This window comes from Bufo bufo, chromosome 1, assembly GCF_905171765.1.
Source record: "Bufo bufo chromosome 1, aBufBuf1.1, whole genome shotgun sequence".
NCBI classification, from domain to species: Eukaryota; Metazoa; Chordata; class Amphibia; order Anura; family Bufonidae; genus Bufo; species Bufo bufo.
The window spans coordinates 614,308,603-614,329,239 of NC_053389.1; the positions used below are offsets into that span (position 1 = coordinate 614,308,603).

At 41.5% G+C, this 20,637-nt stretch overlaps 1 protein-coding gene across 1 annotated transcript in view; it reads right to left on the bottom strand.

Annotated features, from left to right (window-relative positions):
* The window catches only part of CCDC33 (coiled-coil domain containing 33), a 117,629-nt gene that overhangs the window by 73,738 nt on the left and 23,254 nt on the right, over window positions 1-20,637 (bottom strand). The window contains exons 5-9 of the mRNA XM_040413703.1: window positions 19,386-19,519; window positions 17,666-17,775; window positions 14,888-14,989; window positions 14,329-14,423; window positions 9,799-9,913 (exon numbers count right to left, since the gene is read on the bottom strand). Of these exons, the coding sequence (XP_040269637.1) occupies window positions 9,799-9,913; window positions 14,329-14,423; window positions 14,888-14,989; window positions 17,666-17,775; window positions 19,386-19,519 (556 nt within the window). The remainder of the gene's footprint in view (window positions 1-9,798; window positions 9,914-14,328; window positions 14,424-14,887; window positions 14,990-17,665; window positions 17,776-19,385; window positions 19,520-20,637) is intronic.

The following is a 20,637-nucleotide window of genomic DNA, read 5'->3' on the forward strand; positions in this document are numbered from 1 at the left end:
ACCATTAATAATAGGAACTTATTAAACCATGTCAGTATAAATAATACTAGAACAATTTAGGTAACTTCACAGTTTACTAAACATAAATAATAAAATAACTTACCACATCTTAAAGTGGTATTCCCAGTTTAGATATATACAGCATATCCACAGGTTATACAGTATATGTCTAATAGATGTAGGCTCCAACTCCAGAGATAAGTGTGTGTCTCAGAGGTGGATCATGCATCTTTTACACATTTGTAGCATATCTTGTGGATATTCCATATATGTCCCCTTTTAACGTAAATAAAAATCAGGACAAGAAAAAAACATGTTTAAGTGCATTGATTATCTTACATTGGTTATTCGGGAATTAAGAAAATAAAAATACTTAAATATTACTTTATTATAAATATATTTCCAAATACTTTTTAGTTACAGTATAATGGCTCGTTTCGTCTGGGGAGCAATCATCAGGAGAAATAAATTGGCCGCCGTCCTATAGTACAACACATATACCTGTCCTAATCACACAGCAGGACAAGTTACTTCAGGTCACTGAGCTAAAGAGCTGCCACATCCTCCTCTCTGCTTTCAGGGATTTATGATCCTGAATACAGATAAGATTTTTCACTGAATCTATGTAGGAATGGAGTTCATGAGGAGACACCAAGTACAGAGAGGATGGACTGTGGTAATGGAGACTGCATACAAGAGATGCTGCTCATCAGCCACATCCCCACCTCCTCTCTGTAGTTCATGTCTCCTCCATGAACTCCATTCCTACAGAGATTCAGCTGAAGATCTTATCAGCTGTGTTCAGGATCATAATCCCTCACAAGTAGAGCAGAGAAGAGGCTGAGGCAGCTCTTTAGCTCAGTGACTTGAAGTAACTTGTCCTGCTGTGTGATTAGGACAGGTTTTGTGTCTATTAATTGGACAGCATCCATTTTATATGCCCTGATGATTGCTCCTTAGACAAAATGAGCCATTATAAGTAATGAAAGGTATTGGTAATATATTTATAATAAAGTAATATTTAAGTATATTTAGCAATTTTATTTTCCTAAAGGGAACTGGTTATCAACTTTATGCTGACCTCACTGAGGGCAGCATAAAATAGTGACAGAAATGCTGATTTCAGCGGTGTGGCACTCATGAGCTAAAAGTAAGTGATTGCCGAGAACCAAGTAATTGAAGACTTTGCCTCAGCAAAAGCTAGGAAGGTTCGCTTTTAGTTACCATAAACTGTATGTCAATGTTTATTACATGTCCTTTAAAGGGGTTCTCCGGGAATTAAAGGGAAACCTGTCATCAACCTTTATGCTGCCCCTACTAACGACATCATAAAGTAGAGACAGGTGAGTTGATTTCAGCAGTCTGTCATTTATAGTTAAATATGAGTGGTTGCTAAGAACCGACATCACAATCATTGCAGACTGGGCCTGGAAAAGAGTCACGGCCACCTGAGAAGAGTCATGGTTATTCATAATCTCCTGCTCTCACCCATCTGCTGATGATTGGCAGTTCTCTCCTAGAAAGAAAGGGAGAAAACTCGGTAGAAGACTGTCAGTCATCAGCAGGTGGGCAGGGAGAGAAGGAATTCATAAGTAACCATGACTCTTCTCAGGTGGCCGTGACTCTTTGCCAGGCCCAGTCTACAATGAGTGTGATGTCGGTACTTTGCAACCACTCATATTTAACTTATAAATGACAGACCGCTGAAATCAACTCACCTGTCTCTACTTTATGATGTCGTTAGTAGGGGCAGCATAAAGTTGATGACAGGTTCCCTTTAATTCCCGGAGAACCCCTTTAAAGGACATGTAATAAACATTGACATACAGTTCATGGTAACTAAAAGCGAACCTTGCTAGCTTTTGCTGAGGCAAAGTCTTCAATTACTTGTGAAAAGTCCAGATTCCTGCAAATATTACGCTCAATTGCAATTTCAGGCTAGACAATTTAAACGATCTTGTGACATAGAGGACCTTAAATAGTTTTTAATTAATTTCAAATGCGAGAAACTTCTTTCGCCTGAAGCTACTGTCACAGGAACGCTCATATACATAATGCCACACTAAGATTTGGGTACACATCCAGTAGGTTTGTAGAATAAATGTAATTCAGCATGTTCAGTGGTGAATCAGCAATGTCACCAGGTATGCTCCTTATTGCAGAACATATTTCAAAATTTAGGTCATTAGGATTAACATCACCCATTTCTTGTGCAAAGTGTTTGCAGCGGTTTTCTAGCTTTTGGTAATCTTTAGCAGCTTTCATTTCTTTTTTATTAAAAAGAAAACCAAAGAGGTGATAAAAGTCATTTACCTGAGAAAACCTCTCACATATTCTCAGAACTGAAGTATCAATCAGGGGTAAAAAGAAGACCCTTTTCACCATTTCCTCAGGAGTGCTGTTTTCTTCAACTCTATGTTCATAATCGAATATTCTTCTCTTTGTTTTTTTTTCTTCTAATGGGCAATGAAAAATATATATATCCGCTTCACTAGCTATGTCCTTTGCAATGGCATAGGCTGACTCAAATCTATCTTCCCTGTAGTCCTGCAGAAAATGGAGCACTGACTCTATTTCTTTCTTAAGAATGTCAATGCCAACATTTGGATTCTGAAATAAGTTGCTTGCACGATTAATATGGTATTATACATTATACTAGACAACAATGCAAATAATAAACTGGCCTGATGAAATTTCACTGGAGAGGCTCTTGCCTTCTGCAGCCTTTACATCATCATCTTTTTTTGATGCGGCATAGATGAAAAGATCTTCAAGTGCAGTACAAACGTTTTTCTTAAAAATTGCCCACCGCTGTGTCGATGAACTGAAGAGCACATAAATTTGCTGTAAAACTCCAAAGAACGTGACAGAGGACAGATGATTTAGCAGCGTCAACAATGACCAGGTTTAAAGAGTGGCTACTGCAGTCGCGGCCAAAAGTTTTGAGAAGACACAAATATTAGTTTTCACAAAGTTTGCTGCTAAACTGCTTTTAGATCTTTGTTTCAGTTGTTTCTGTGATGTAGTGAAATATAATTACACGCACTTCATACGTTTCAAAGGCTTTTATCGACAATTACATGACATTTATGCAAAGAGTCAGTATTTGCAGTGTTGGCCCTTCTTTTTCAGTCCTCTGCAATTCGACTGGGCATGCTCTCAATCAACTTCTGGGCCAATTCCTGACTGATAGCAACCCATTCTTTCATAATCACTTCTTGGAGTTTGTCAGAATTAGTGGGTTTTTGTTTGTCCACCCGCCTCTTGAGGATTGACCACAAGTTCTCAATGGGATTAAGATCTGGGGAGTTTCCAGGCCATGGACCCAAAATGTCAACGTTTTGGTCCCCGAGCCACTTAGTTATCACTTTTGCCTTATGGCACGGTGCTCCATCGTGCTGGAAAATGCATTGTTCTTCACCAAACTGTTGTTGGATTGTTGGAAGAAGTTGCTGTTGGAGGGTGTTTTGGTACCATTCTTTATTCATGGCTGTGTTTTTGGGCAAAATTGTGAGTGAGCCCACTCCCTTGGATGTGAAGCAACCCCACACATGAATGGTCTCAGGATGCTTTACTGTTGGCATGACACAGGACTGATGGTAGCGCTCACCTTTTCTTCTCCGGACAAGCCTTTTTCCAGATGCCCCAATCGGAAAGAGGCTTCATCGGAGAATATGACATTGCCCCAGTCCTCAGCAGTCCATTCACCATACTTTCTGCAGAAGATCAATCTATCTCTGATGGTTTTTTGGAGAGAAGTGGCTTCTTTGCTGCCCTTCTTGACACCAGGCCATCTTCCAAAAGTCTTCGCCTCACTGTGCGTGCAGATGCGCTCGCACCTGCCTGCTGCCATTCCTGAGCAAGCTCTGCACTGGTGGCACTCCGATCCCGCAGCGGAATTCTCTTTAGGAGACGATCCTGGCACTTGCTGGACTTTCTTGGACACCCTGAAGCCTTCTTAACAAGAATTGAACCTTTTTCCTTGAAGTTCTTGATGATCCTATAAATTGTTGATTGAGGTGCAATCTTAGTAGCCACAATATCCTAGCCTGTGAAGCCATTTTTATGAAACGCAATAATGGCTGCACGCGTTTCTTTGCAGGTCACCATGGTCAATGGAAGAACAATGATTTCAAGCATCACCCTCCTTTTAACATGTCAAGTCTGCCATTTTAACCCAATCAGCCTGACAATGATCTCCAGCCTTGTGCTCGTCAACATTCTCACCTGAGTTAACAAGACGATTACTGAAATGATCTCAGTAGGTCCTTTAATGACAGCAATGAAATGCAGTGGAAAGGTTTTTTTGGGAATAAGTTAATTTTCATGGCAAAGAAGGACTATGCAATTTATCTGATCACTCTTCATAACATTCTAGAGTATATGCAAATTGCTATTATAAAAACTTAAGCAGCAACTTTTCCAATTTCCAATATTTATGTAATTCTCAAAACTTTTGGCCACGACTATATATGTGTGTGTGCTCTCAACATTTTTATTGGTACTATTTTCTGGTACATATGATTTTTTCGTATCGTTCAATATTATACTTTTTTGGGACAAGGTGACTAAGAAATTTCTGTTTTGACACAGTTTTTATTTTTTATGGTGTCCACGTGAGGAGGAATGGTAGTTCATGTGATATTTTTATAGAGCTGGTCGTTACGGTGATAGGGATACCTAATATGTCTATTTTTTATTATATTAATTTTAGTTTTACACAAGAAAAAGCATTTTTGAAAAAAATCATTAGAGGTTAGGTCAATTTCTAAACTTTTTTTTAATTAAAAATCGCTTGATGTAGTGAAAGGGGCACTTTTTTTACTGTAATTTTTTGTTTTGTTTTTTATAAAACACTTTGTTTTTTTTGTTTGTTTTTTTTTTTCACTTTTTATTTTTGTCCCAGTACAACGACTTTTCATATCTGATCCCCGTTTCCATGTGGTACTATACATGCTGTATTATACTACATTAAAACTGTCAGTTTCACACTGACAGTGTGTCTGTGAGACACATTCAGGCTTCCTGGGGTTACAATGACAGGCATTGGCCCCCTGTTACCTCAGCATGGGGACTTATGGAGAGGCAGAGGGTGCCCTCCCTCTTTGCCATCCACTTATATGCCGTGGTCAGTGTTGATTGTGGCATATACAGGGTTAAGCCGCTAACATTGGCAGATACAGGTCAGGCATGCACAGCTCCTGTGCACGCCCAATCATCATGATGTACTAGTGCGTCAACTTGCAGGAAGTCAGTTCCCACTGTGATCTACTAGTACGTTGTATGTCGCCAAGGAATTAAAAATCAAACAACTGCATAACTTTTTCTCTTTTCAGGCAAAATCCAGAGACTGAACAACACTGCACAAGCAATCAGAAGATTCATGAGGAACATAAGGCCATGTTCACATCACCGTGTATTAGTCCCTTCTTTTTATGCATCAAAAGAACAGAAAAATAAAGGAAAAACAGGGGGTGTCTAAGAAACTACCTGGCTTTCACTAGAGCCTCAGATGGTGAGGATAGACTTGAGCTGTTAGGGTAGTTGCCAGGGGCTACTCCAGAGCAATCCCCGAGTCAGTGGCAGCGACCAGGAGGTACCTGAGTGGGTACCAGAAGTACAAGTGTAGTCAGTCAGGCAGAGACGTTACCAGGAGCAACGGTGCAGGACCGAAGGATGAGGTAGAGACGTGGTCAGACAGGCAATAGGTCAGGGCAGGTGGCACAGGTACAGGTCAGGCAATCCGGGTTGGCAACAGGAGAGTCAAAGCAAGCAGGCAGGGATCAGATGATATTCAGAGTCCAGGAACGAAGCATAGATTAGGAGCACACAAGAGTATCAGGAACCAGCAAACACAAGGACCTTGACACTGAGGCATGTGGTAAAAGGGCTGAGCCACTTAAATACCTGCAGGAGAGCCAGTGTTGGTCAGCCAGGTCACCTGACCTAAGCGACACAGCCCAGGGAGTTATGTGCTCCACCCTTAGAGCAGTGTAACACGAAACCAGCCGAACTCATGCTGTGTCCAGGGCTGAGTGGAAGCTGTGGAGCGGAATCCTCAGAAGCAATAACAGAAACAGAGCCCAGGACCGCAGCAGTGAAATGGGAACCACTGGCCACAGGTCACCACTGAACGCGGCGCCCGGAACCACGGCGATAAGCGGAGGAACAGCGGTGTATTTTAAGAATCAGTTATGCATCAGTGTTTTTCTGTCTGAGATCCATTATTTTAAAGGAAAAAGGGAATCTTGCACGCTGTATTATTTTTTTTTTGTCTAAAACCAAGGATCTCAGATTGTATGAAAATGGCGAAAACGGCAGTCAAATGTGCATAACGGATGCTTAAAATACAAGATCCGCTTTGCCTTTATTTTTCTATTCTTCTGACGGATGAAAAGTAGGGACTAATACATGGTGATGTGTTAACCGGAACTTACCAGGATGGAGCAGTTTTGCTGCCCCAAATTATCACTCCATGTGTCCTCAATCTTAAGTCTCATTCACACTTCAGTGTTTTGGTCAGTGATTTCCATCAGTGATTGTGAGCCAAAACCAGGATTGGAGCCTCCACAGAGATAAGGTATAAGGGAAAGATCTGCACCTGTTCTGTGTTTAGAGCCGCACCTGGTTTTGGCTCTCAGTAACTGATGGAAATCACTGACCGAACACTGAGGTGTGAATGAGGCATTAGGGCTCATGCACACGACCATAGCCTGTTTTGCTGTCCGAAAAGGTAGATCTGCAAAACACAGTGGAATCCATAACGAATTTTTAGATAACCCGAACCTTGTAAGCTGAACTTGAAACACAAGTTCGCTCAACACAATTTTGCTGAACGGGTGCGGACCCACTCATTTCAATGGAGCCGCAAAAGATGTGGAGAGCACACCGTGTGATGTCCGCATCCGTAGTTCCGTTCCGCGGCCCTGAAAAAAAGATAGAGCATGTCCTATTCTTGTCCATAATTGCGGACAAAAATAGGCATTTTCTATCATAGTGCTGACCGTGAGCAGTCTGCAAAATGCGGAACACACATAGCCGGTATCCATGTTTTGCAGACCGCAAAACACTACAGCTGTCTGAATGAGCCCTAATAGTAAGAGACTCATCCGTGCATGGGGGGTTGCAATTTATGGCTTCATATTAAGGCCTGATGCACCCGGCCGTTGCTGGCCGCGGCCCTCAAACAGCGGGTCCGCAATATGCGGGCACCAGCCGTGTGCAAACAGCATGTGCGCAATATGGGCCACGGCCGTGTGCATGAGGCCAAGATGTGGGGCACATGGGGACAAATTGAGAAAAGCATGTGCCTCACATTAAAAATGAGTGACCCCTATCATGGTTTAAAACATGGCAGTGGCAAGATTGGGGATAATGAGTCACATTAACGCCAATGTTGCTGGGCCATCTGGTACTTATGTTTTTGCCTGCCTTTATTTTTAGGCAGGCTAATCATTTGTGTACAGTACGGACAGTCTGGGATACCTGAGGAGTATGAGTCCTTCTTCTACACCCTGTGGGGTCAGGGGCCTGGGCTGCTAATGACTGGGACTGTGGTGGTTGTGGTCTTGTGGAGATGCTGCTGCTTCACTGGGCACTCTCTGGCTGGCTTGCCTCACCTCAGAAACAGCCAGCAGAGGCCATTGGTTCATTTGTATTCTTTCCCACCTCCTCTTTTACTTATTAACTTTTTTAATTGGTGCTTCAGAGGCCCCTTCCCTTGTGATTTCATTGGTGGCAGTGGCGGCCGGCCGCATCACAGTGGGGGAGGGATGCTCTCTCCCTCCTCCATCACTGTGCAGCCAAGACGAGCGATTTCATTGGTGGCAGTGGTGGGCCGCGGCCTCATCACAGTGGGAGAGGGAGGAACGCTCTCTCCCTTATCCATCACTGTGCGGCCAACTGGCAGCTGCGCAGACCTCTCTGCACTGAGTGCTCTTCTGCTGAACGCCCGCTGGCTTCCGTGGACGTTCAGCTGAAGAGCCTGAAGCAGGGGACCCCCTTCCACGTTGGGGGCCCTGGGCAATTGCCGGCCCTGCTGATAGGGAACTTAGATTGTGAGGCCCATGGGGACAGCTTGATGCTAATGTCTGTAAAGCGCTGTGGAATATAGTAGCGCTATATAAGTGCGTAAAATAGTAAAATAAACTGGAGTAGGAGGACAGAACATGGCAGCTGGTGCTGGCCACCACAGAGGGGCAGGTCTTGGTGAGGTATCTTGTGTTGCACTGTGGTATTTGGCTCTGCTGGGGGTAATGCTAGTACCGCCTACTAGTTTTATCCCACCTTCTGTCAATTTGGACCTGCCAACAACATGGGGACACTTTTAGTTCTTTCCAGGGACACTTTAAGTTCCCAGTCCACCCCTGATATTAGATTGCTGGCCAAACCCACCAATACACTAATGGTGTATGGGGTCCTTAAAGGGTTTGTCCCACAAAATAATATTCTACATTTTTCAAACCAGCACATGGATCTGAATTATTTTGTAATTGCATGTAATGTATAAATTTAGTATAACTACTGAGTATTTCAATAAAATGTATCTGTTTGTTCTTTTCCTCATCTCTCTTCCCACCTCATTGAGGTGGTCACTCATGTTCACGTTCAGTTCCAACCTACAATGGCCACTAGCTGGATCTACTGTTAGAACTATGACAGTTATAGGACACACCTCTAAGCAAGGACATGTTGCCTAAGCCGCCAGCGTGAAATATATCTAGCAGAACAACTGGTGAGATCTCTGGATCCATGTGAGGTACAGGGCTGGTTCTAGCCTTGTTAGAAAGAGCTTGCCATGTACTATATGATGTCTGCTTAATCATGGGATAACCCCTTTAAGTTAAGAAAGGCAGAATATACTGGTCTAGGTACATTTGATCAATGCAGAGTTAAGCACATACAGTATATTGTACAATATATCTATATAATATTCAACTTGGTATGCCTTTTATTTAATGCTTTTGGATATGACCATGTGCTAAAGTTTCTCTTAATGAACATGCTTATCAGAGGGGTTAGACCTTACCCAGGATCTTCTCAGTCAATGAGTGGTATGTGTGACTCCCCATTTGAGGGATGCCCAAGGAATAAGTGGAAAACAAGTGGTCCTCCTGACACCATATTTTATTGACTTCAGAAACATGCTACAGCATGGGGACATCCTAAACATAACCCCTACATTGACCTCTGACCCTGCCAGCTTTGCTGCATACCAACTCTTACTGGCCAACATTTACAGTGCAGTTTCTCAACATATACAGTGCGCATTGTAAACTACAGGGCAGTATCTCACTACGTATCAACATCCTGTCTGAGGGTTTATGGCTCACACAGGGGTTATGATAATTTCACAGGTCATCTGTGATGTCACCACTCACAGTATACAGCTTAGACATGGCATCAATTTCATGGTGTTTAACCCACATTGATGCATATATTTAAGTATTGTGTTGGCGTCCCACAGGGGCATAAAGCACATAACATGGTATATTAGACATAGCATATTATAGTGCTTCACACATATATGAGGTATTGTGTCATATAAATATCATATTACTGGCATTTTCACAGTAAACATTCACTTAACCTTCCAGCAGTTCAACCTGGGTAGTATAACCATTGTAACAGGGCCCATGGTAACACTAAGCAATGTGTGCATAACTGTTAAAGGATACATTTCTTTGTAAAGAGGCTATGTGGGCATTTACATGCTGTACTGAGACTCAAGCCATGAAACCTTTTTTAGCACTAGTCAACAGGCATACATCAAATGCATAACAATTTATATAGGTTTACCTGGGCATGTCCTTGCGTTGCTCTTTTTGGTATCTGGAAACAAGATGGAGAAGGCTCTGGGAAAGTAACTTTGACGTGTGACACCCCCGGCATTCCAGGAGGCTTACTTGTCTGTCTGTAAAACACACAATATTTTATTAGTTTGATTAGACACAGGGCCGGCTCCAGGTTCATGCGTTTGAGGAGGTCTTGGGGACTCACTATCACTTTACTATAATATAGTAAGGCAGCTCTCACCTGCGTTGGTTGTGAACACCCTTTGTGCACGGATGCCGCACCTGGATGCGGTGAAGTCCAGAAATTTGAAAGAAGAATATCCAGCTCAATTCAGGTGAAATTATAAATGACCTTTATTCCAGCGTTAAAATCCGTTGTGCAAGTATACATCTACGCGTTTCAGACCTCTTAGATATATGGGTCCTTCCTCATGACAAGCATGAATATGAAATGGAAGCAGCTCCCTATATATCCTAGACTAACCCCAGGTTGATAGCTATCACCTGGGAGGAGGAGACATAGGGAGGCGGTTCCATGCAATTTAATTAGGTTAAAAAAAACTTCAAGCCAAAACATGAAAAACAATGGGAGGAGGTTGAAATGTAAATTCTGACACTAAAACAATAGTGGTAAATGGATCTCAGTGTTTATAAATAATCAACATAGGGACATATAAAGAAGTATATATGTATATAGCATACAGTTAATATTGTAGAATAAGGTCGTGACGCTTATTAAGTCCCTGGGGCTGGCGTGATCCTAGTTGGAATATCTAGAAGGCTTCCCTGTTAAGGAGTTTCCTTCTATGATCTCCCCCTCTTGGTGGCAAAAGGACCCTCTCTATGCCTTTGGCTTTTAAACCAGACACATCCCCTGCATGTGCTATTGCAAAATGTAGGCTGGCTGCAGAGACATTCCGATCTCTGTAGTGCGGTAAGTCGGATATGTGTTTCCTTATCCGATTTTTTTTTATGGATTAACAGTACAGCCCACATATTGCAAAGAGCACAGTATACATGTGATGAGATAGACTACATGTCGAGTGTTGCAATTGATATATGATTGTATTTTATATTCTTTTTCATTTGCAGTAGATCGAAATGTTTTCTCTATCATCATGTGATCGCAACAAATACATTTCTTATGTCCACATTTAAAACTACCTTTGTAGTTTAGCCATGTAGCTTGTGGTCTCTCCCTATCTGAGAAGAAACTTGGGCTGATAATATTGCCCAGGGTAGGTGCTCTCTTAGCCACACATTTTATTCCATTTGACACAATCTCTGCCCAGTTGTCATCAAAATTAAGAACATGAAAATATTTTCTCATAATCTTGCATATAGCAGGAAATTCCTGACTAAATTGTGTTATAAAATATGTGGCATATTGTTTGGTGTCAGTACTCCCCAATTGTTTAAACTTTGTGGAAGATTCAGGAAAAACTAGGGACTGCCTGTTAATATCAAGAACCATTTTGGTAGCCCGTTCAATGTTGTTATGTGAGTATTCCCTGCGTAGGAGTCTATCCCTTATATTGGAAGCTTCTCTTTCAAAGACGTTTTTTTTTAACCTAATTAAATTGCATGGAACCGCCTCCCTATGTCTCCTCCTCCCAGGTGATAGCTATCAACCTAGGGTTAGTCTAGGATATATAGGGAGCTGCTTCCATTTCATATTCATGCTTGTCATGAGGAAGGACCCATATATCTAAGAGGTCTGAAACGCGTAGATGTATACTTGCATAACGGATTTTAACGCTGGAATAAAGGTCATTTATAATTTCACCTGAATTGAGCTGGATATTCTTCTTCAAATCACTTTACTATAGTTTGGAACTAATTGAACTATATTGGATCGCAACAAGTGAAAAAGAAAAATAATAATCGGAGCGCTCCAGCCAAAAGTTAATATTGTTGAAGATCGGATCGTATTGCAATCTTTGCCCCCCCCCCTCTTTTCCCGGCTCAACATCCCGTCACGTGTGTACGATAGTTGGTGAAGGTAGCGCATTCAAACCATACCGCCTAAATCGAGGGGAAGCGCACCACAGTTCGGGTAAGGCTATAATCGATCCACAACGAAAGAGCTACGTAGGGGAGAAGAGCAAAAGAGGTAAGCCGGAGAAGTCGCGGGACGCCGCGCTGAGGCATACGTTACCTGAGAATTTCGCCCTGCACGTGAGTTCTATGACAGATTCCCTCTGTTATGCTGTCTATCTGTAGGAGGGTTTTCTGCTCCTTTTTATCGAACATTATATTTTACTAATATACACTAAGCGATTGTGTATGGAACTATAATATTCGGATCAGTTACAACTCGAAAATTTGACACCATTTGAAAATCTTATAGATTGCATTATATCTCCAACCTGTTCTTATTACCATATTGTATATTGTATATTTTTATCTTCTTATGTTGTTATTTTGTTAATTTAGTAATGATATATCCAATCCTCTAAATATCTATATTAAATATCTATATTACTCCAATAGAGTGTGCCTGCTAATCTACATTTATTTGTCAAATGTCACCACGGCATCTGAGAGTGTTAAAAAATGGGAGAGCAGGCTTCCTGCTCAGACGCGCTTTCCCCCAGCGGAGATCAGGGGAAAGCACCCTGTTCTAAAAATGAGCCGCAGCCTGTACTAGGCTTCCAGGCTCATTATTAGTATTTACCAGTTCAGGCCACTAGGTGGCAGCACTAAACTGTGATATAGTGATTTCTATACAGAATAATGGAGCAATTTCCATTATTCTGTATAAGTTGCAATCTGATGAAAAGTAATTAAAAAAAAGTTTTTAAAATTTAAAAAAAACTTTAAAAGTTTTTCATCACTTTATCTCCTAAGAAAATTGAATGGAAAGTGATCAAGTCATACACACCCCAAATAGTATTTCTCTCAAATGAGCCCCCACACACCTCCGTAGACATAACTATAAAAAAAAGTTATGGGGGGTCACCGGGTAGCAGGGGTTCTGTTAAAATTGTTACACAAATCACAAAGGTTGGTTTGTCTATTTAAGTTTTATTTAGCCTCTATTTTTTAAATTATTCTGCTGGGACCTTAACCACTGAGCTATAGGGCTTCATGTTAACCTACTGCAACTATATTATGGCTAAAAAGCTCAGTAGTAGTTTCCCACATATTAGGCTACTTTCACACTGGCGTTTTGTCTTTCCGTTTGTGAGATCCGTTCAGGGCTCTCACAAGCGGTCCAAAACTGATCAGTTTTGCCCTTAATGCATTCTGAATGAAAAGGATACGCTCAGAATGCATCAGTTTGGCTCCATACCGTCTCCATTCCGCTTTGCAGACGGACACCAAAATGCTGCTTGTCCGTCTGACAAAACTGAGCCAAACGGATCCGTTCTGACACACAATGTTAGTCAATGGGGACGGATCCGTTTTCAATGACACAATCTAACACAATAGAAAACGGATCCGTCCTCCATTGAGTTCATGACGGATCAGTCTTGGCTATGTTAAAGATAATACAAACGGATCCGTTCTGTACAGATGCAAACGGTTGTAATATCTGAACGGATCCGTCTATGCAGATCCATGACGGATCCGCACCAAACGCGAGTGTGAAAGTAGCCTTATGCATTCATATATATCAGAGGTATGATTTTATGTATTTTTTTTGTAATTACACATTTATTTTGTGCCATACATTTTTTTTACAATTACTAAAGAAAAAAAAAAGATACTTAGCTGTATAGGAATACCTAATACATGAGAAACTACTATGAGGTTTTTCTGTCACAGCTTAGCACTGAGCTCAATAGCTCAGTGGTTAAGGTACTTGCCTTTAATGTAGAAGGTTGTGAGTCCAAATTCCAGCAGGAACTTTTTAGAAAGAGAGGGTAATTAGACTTAAATACACAGGGTATCCCCAAGCATACTGACAATGCTTGGGAATACCCCCTTCATGGTCATAGCACTGATTCCATATATGGACATATCCATATACAGTATGGAGTCAGAGCAGGGACTCCTAAGCCAGGAAGAGTCCCGACTCTTCAGGATTCCCCACTGTTCAGTCATCTGTGACTAGACCTGAGTGGGCCCTGGCACTTGCCCTGCTTTGCCGGGTGCTGATGCCGGCCCTGATTAGACACATGATTTTCAGATTTTGATAATTGGTAACTATTAATACAGTAAATTAAATTAAGATGCTAATCCAGGTTAGCAATAAGCCAAACTATATATCAATCTGCTCAGCTCCTCCTGCTCTATAACACACTGCCTGCAGATGTGGTGACAGTTTCCCTTTAACATGCAGAAGGTCAAAGCTCTACAAATTATGTTCAAAATGAAATACATATATGTCAACCAGATTGAGCTAATTAATTTTAGGTGGTTCTTGTATCATTATTGTCGATTATGCCTGTGACTTTTCTCTGTATTATGACATTTGACTAGATACAATAACTTTTATGCTTAATTTTTGGTCACTGCTTGTAGATAAGATATATTTTTTATAAGCAGAAATTGTTATCTCTGCATGCACTCTGTGAAACAAACCTACCTGTAATCTTTGTAGTTGGGGACAATGCGTGCTAGTGCCAAAAGAGGATAAGAGGATGGTTCTTGAAGGGAAGTCTCCACTCCAACAAGTAGAACCTGGAAATATAAGCCATGGTTAAACTGGGGCAGATTTACTAACTCTATAGACGACATAAACTTAGACAGGCTGTCCAGTCATGCATACAGTAAAATACAGTATGTCATAATGGTTCTTGCGGGGAAATTCATTTAGTGCAGGGTTAGAGAATTGTGTATACCAACTTTTGGTTGACTTCGTTTGAGAAAGAATTTCACACCAGAATTGTGGGGCAATTTTAGGGCCAAATGTGGAATGTTAGGCCACAAACCCTTTCCCATGAAGCCATGCCATTTTCCATTAAGAAATGCCTCCTTGTCAGGCTAGGCTGTGGTAATTTTTCCAAGATATGCCAAACTATGCCAAATAGCTCTATATTTTGGCACGATTTACTCCAGAATCTAAATTCCCTCACATTAGATAATGCGATCCATTGTAGCTGGATTGTACCACAAAATATGCCCATAGGAAACTGGCAACTCACCTGTAAAGCACTGTAAGTGAATCCATTCTGCTGTGCAAAGGAGCTTGTTCTGCGCTCAATGGTAACGTAAAGGTGACATCCATCAGGAGCCTGGTCATGTGGCTGATATGTGAAGATGAAAGATACTGAGATTTGCCTTGTGATATACATGCAATAATTAAAGGGGTTCTGTAGCTTTTTCTCACCGATAATCTATCCTCTAGATCAGGGTTTCTAAACTCCGGTCCTCGGGACCCACCTACTGGCCAGGATTTGAGAATATCCCACAGAATGAATACCTGTGGTAACTCCTGATGCATGGACACGAATTCTATCACCTGTTCAATACTAAGGAAATCCTGAAAACATGACTGGTAGGTGGGTCCCGAGGACCGGAGTTGAGAAACCCTGCTCTGGATAGATCATCAGCATCTGATCGGCAGTGGTCTGACATCTGGGACCCCCGCCGATCAGCTGGCTGAGAAGGCAGTGGCACAGGTAACAGAGCCGCGGCCTTCTCACTGTTTCCCGCAGGCCCAGTGACGCCACTGGTCTAGGCGCGGCTAAATCCATGTGTGAAAGACTCAGCCCCTAACCCCCATGCTAACATAAAACAACAGCAAGACAATGCAGGTAGTGTTGTGATGGTAAGGCTACTTTCACACTCACATTATGGGTGGATCCGTCAGGGATCTGCAAAAACCAATCCGTTACAATAATACAACCGCATGCATCCGTCATGAACGGATCCGTTTGTATTATCTGTAACATAGCCATAGCCTTTTCCATTCAGAATGCATTAGGGCAAAACTGATCTGTTTTGGACCGCTTGTGAGAGCCCATGACGGATCTCACAAACGGAAAGCCAAAACGCCAGTGTGAAAGTAGCCTTAATTGTACAATGATATAAACCTGATACAAATGTATCTCACTAAACAATTAAATCCTTCAGCTTTATAAACATGACATTATCACTGCTTACAGTGAATGCCTACATTATAGCACTATGGGACAGATTCACTAATTCTGTCAATATTTCAACAGCATAAATTTTGCTAAAAGATGTATTCTCATTCCAGATATTGGTGGCATATTGCTGGGATATGCTATCAATGTCAGATACCAATGTAGGTGCGGGTCCCACCTCTGGGACCTGCAATTATCTCCAGAACGGCCCCCCCCCCTCCCCAAAGTAAAGAAGAGCGCAAATTGCAAGTGAGGCCACCCTCCATTCACCAACACGTGAGTGCTCGCCAGGCTATTTTTGGAGGTCCCATAGCAGTGAATGGAGAGCACACGGCGCATGGGCTACAGTTGGTACCCACACCAATCTTACATTGATGGTATATCCTAGGTATACTATAGTATAAAGGGTAAAACCTTTTAATGATCCACCAAATTTTTCACAGTGGCTCATATGGTACAGATGTAGCCGCGCTAAAATTAACTCTGATAACACAGTGTTATCTCATGGCAAAAGCCATTGAAGTCCATTGAAAAAGTAAATTAACATTTTCTTGCCATTGTTTATTTAACGCACATTAACTATCAATTTTACCTCGGCAGAATTTGGTATATCTTACTAGATATATTAGACACTTCACTCTAACTTTACACCACTTTTTGTTTGTCATACTTTGATCCAAAACTTTGGAGCAATTTTAGCGCACACTGTTGCATCTCAAGCCATGCCCTTCCTGCTAAGCCACCTACCTTTGTCTAGTGAGGCGCAAAATGGTCAAGATGCAGTGCAAGCCAGGTATATCATTTTATAGCAGTTGGAGCTCTATTTTTTAGATGCAGAAGCCATCATGGGATCTTAATAACTTTTTGGTACTTACATATTAATGGCCTATCCTCAGGACAGTTCATCAATATCAGATCAGTTAGGTCCCACTGGTGTAGGAAAGTATGCAGTGGACTGAGCTGGAAGCAAAAGGTTTTGCCCACTGTGTAGTGATCTTAATAGGGTACTGCAACTCTTCTGCCATTTAAGTGAATGGGAGCTAAACTTGGTGGCATATCTCCCATCCACTATATCGTTTTTGGCACCGGTGGATGCCTGAAATAGCTGATTGTTGGGGATGTTGGACTGCCATAAATCTTATATTTAAAGGGAGTTCAACACTGGTGACCTATCCGCAGGATGGTCATCAATATCTGATCGGTGGGGGTTGGACTCCTGGCATCCCTGCCGATCAGCTTTTTGAAGAGGCACAGCGCTGTGGTTTCTTCCTAGGCCTGTGACATCATGTTCATTGGTCACATGGCGGATTTGCAGCTCAGTCCCATTCGAGTGACTGGGCCAGTACTGCAATACCAAGCACAGCCACAATACAATGTACGGCACAATGCTTGGTATGCTGTAAAGAGGCCACAGCTTATTGGGGGTGCTGGGAATCAGACCCCCACTAATCAGATATTGATGACCTATCCTGTTTGATACTGTTTGACTACTGACTTCAGTGTGTAAACAAAATACAGTCAGCTCCCAAGCTCCCTCTAGTGGTGACTGTAGGCAGCCAGAACGGTATCTTTTGACTCTGTGCCTATGCAGGGGGATTTGGAGCTCTGCATCAGAAAACCAGAGCTTCATCTGCAATAAAGATACGCATTAGCCATGTCCAGTATTGATGCAAAAATGCAACTGGAGAGGCAGTTGTGTAGATGGACTTCATGCTTCCCACATGGTTAAGCCCACAATACAGCATCCTTGTGTTTGGCAAGTGACTGATACATTGTGATTTGATGAGTGAGGATAAAAGTCTTTCATTTGATTTGATGACAGCCTTCTACTACCTTGACCATGCACAGATGATATGGATGGAAAGGCTGCAGAACTTGTATAGGCAGTCGGTATTCCAGTAGAAAGTCCTGGGAGGGATTATCAGCCACAGTCAGGATGAGCTCTAAAATTATAAAAATGAAATTATAAAAAAAAAAAAAATGCAATATAAAAATTATTCAAAGACCACTAAATGCTAAAACAACAATGATATTATGTTCTCCATCATTTCAGCCTATTATATGTCATATTATCTTCAATTCATCATCTCCATTCAGGACCAGTGGCAGAATCAGGTGCCTGAGAGCTTCATCACAATAAGTGGTTGGATGCCTGGTGTTTCTAATAGAAATCCCTTGGACCAGGCTGAACAACAAATGTTCACTGCTAAATGCTCTGTCTGAAGCAACCAGTAAGACGACACCAGATATTTCCGGCCTGGGTCTTATCTCCATGAAGATGCACTGTCACACTCCCTGAGTGTGACTGTGAATAACCTGAAGGTGAATTAGGATACAACCAGCAGCCACATATTCCTTTTTCACCCAATGACTTATTTGTTTGGGCTGCTAAATAAACCCTCTAGGTGCAGCTAAGACCTTAAAGAGCTCCAGCAAGGCTTTTTGATACTGATCTACCATCTACATTCTTACTTGTCTTCCCACAATTTCACAGGCTCACCTATATGGGCTGAGCCTATAGTGCTGCTCATCCAAAGCCTGCTGTTTCATGAATAGAATGACAGTACTGCAGTAAAGACCGACAAACTGGCAGTAAAGTTGGAGAAAAAGAGCATGGGTTAGGCATGTCTTGTCTGCCATTAGTGAGGGGTACCCAAGCTTTGGAGATTTCAGAATTTCCAGATCTTTTAGGGTGGGTTCACATCAGCGTTATGTATTCCGTTATGGCTTTCCGTTATAACATGGTTATAATGGAATCCATAAGACGGAAGTAAAAAAGGAAGCCTTTAAGAGGCATTCCGTTTTGATCTGTCATAATAGAAGTCTATGGGAAAGCATAACGGATCCGCCTGGGTCCCGTTATGCAAGACGGAAAACAAAGTCCTGTCGAGAGGACTTTTTTTGTCTGCGGACAGCAGAGACACAGAGCAGTAACATGATTTATAATGCTCTTTGCCTCTCTGTGATCTTTTTACTACAAAATCACAGTGAGATAAAATTGTCACTGTGATTTTGTAGTAAAAAGATCACAGAGAGGCACGGAGCATTATCAGTCATGTTACTGCTCCGTGTCTCTGCTGTCCGGAGCGCGGCTTGGCTGTCATTCACGTAGCGGATGTCACACACGGCATCCGCTCGTGTGAAACAGCCCTTAGTGTTAATAGTAATAACACATTTTATTTGTTTCTTGTTCACATTGTTGCTTATATATGCAAGCGCCCATATACATAGAAACATAGAATGTGTCGGCAGATAAGAACCATTTGGCCCATCTAGTCTGCCCAATACCTCTGTTCTATAGGACAAAGAAAAGGGGGGCAGAATTTTTTTATAAATTCTGTTTGTGCAGCTGTAATGATCAATTAACATTAATAGTATGGTATTTCTTTCATGTGCCTTTCTACCTCGATAGTAACGGCAATAGTTTGTACAGGAAATGTATACAGATGTTTCTTTGCACTGTTTTATGTGAAAAATGTCAGCATAGCTTTGGACGGATGTACACAATGTTATATACATAGGTGGGAGGTGCGCTGTAGTGCTATGTATGTACCTTTCTCTTCTGCCTCCTCCTCATTTACTGTCATGGTCAGTGTTTCGCCCCAGACGGGGCTGGTCGTTGGAGCTTGTGCAGCATGAGAAATGCTTTGTGCCTGTCTTCCTTTTTTCTCATCAATGCTGCTCATTCTGCAAACAAGGCATGTAACCAATAACAATGAGAAAGGAGTCCGACTATATACTTCATACCACAGTGACGTGGTGAGTAGATACGTAGATAGACAGATAGATGATAGATAGATAAGTAAAAGGATAATAGATAGGTAGGTAGGTAGGTAGATAGATAGGAGGTTATTTACTAACAGAAATACATCTATATTAGACATATTTCTGGAGCAGATCGTAGCGCAAAGATTATTTGCGCCACAATCTGCGACTTTTCCTCGTTCACAGCAGGTCTAAAGAAGTGGGCGTGGTGTGGGCGGGGAAGTGGATGGGTGGGCAGGGCCATCTCAGTCGTCATTTTCTACACCTGTTTCAGGCATAGAAAATGGTCTAAATCTATACCAGCAAGGGAGCTAGCGTAGATTTAGAAGCGGCGGGGGATCTGCCCAAGTTATGTAGAGGACGGCGCCTCTACATAACTACGGCAGATCCATCGCCAGAGCAGGGCCTTATTAAGATTGACGTCTACAACGCCAGTCTTAATAAATCACCCCCATAGTATTAGACAGATGATAGATAGATAGATAGATAGATAGATAGATAATAGATAGATAGATATTAGATAGATAGATAGATAATAGATAGATATATACTGTAGATAGACAGATGATAGATAATGTTAGTTACGTAGATAGATAGATAGATAGATAGATAGATAGATAGATAGATAAATAGATAGATAATATTAAATAGATAGATAATGTTAGTTACGTAGATAGATAGATAGATAGATAGATAGATAAATAGATAGATAATATTAGATAGATAGATAATGTTAGTTACGTAGATAGATAGATAAATATATAGATAATATTAGATAGATAGATAGATAGATAATGTTAGTTACGTAGATAGATATAGAAATAGATTGATAGATAATATTAGATAGATACATAGATAGATAGGAGGTAGATAAATAAATAGATAGATAATATTAGATAGATCGATAGATAGATCAAAGCAACAAAGCTGCAGCGCTCACCTGTGTATTTTGTTGGAAGGCACGGAAAAGGGCCCGGACACTGCTACTCAGCAATTTCGAAATAAATGTGATGAAATTCAGCTTCCCATAAAAAAAGATC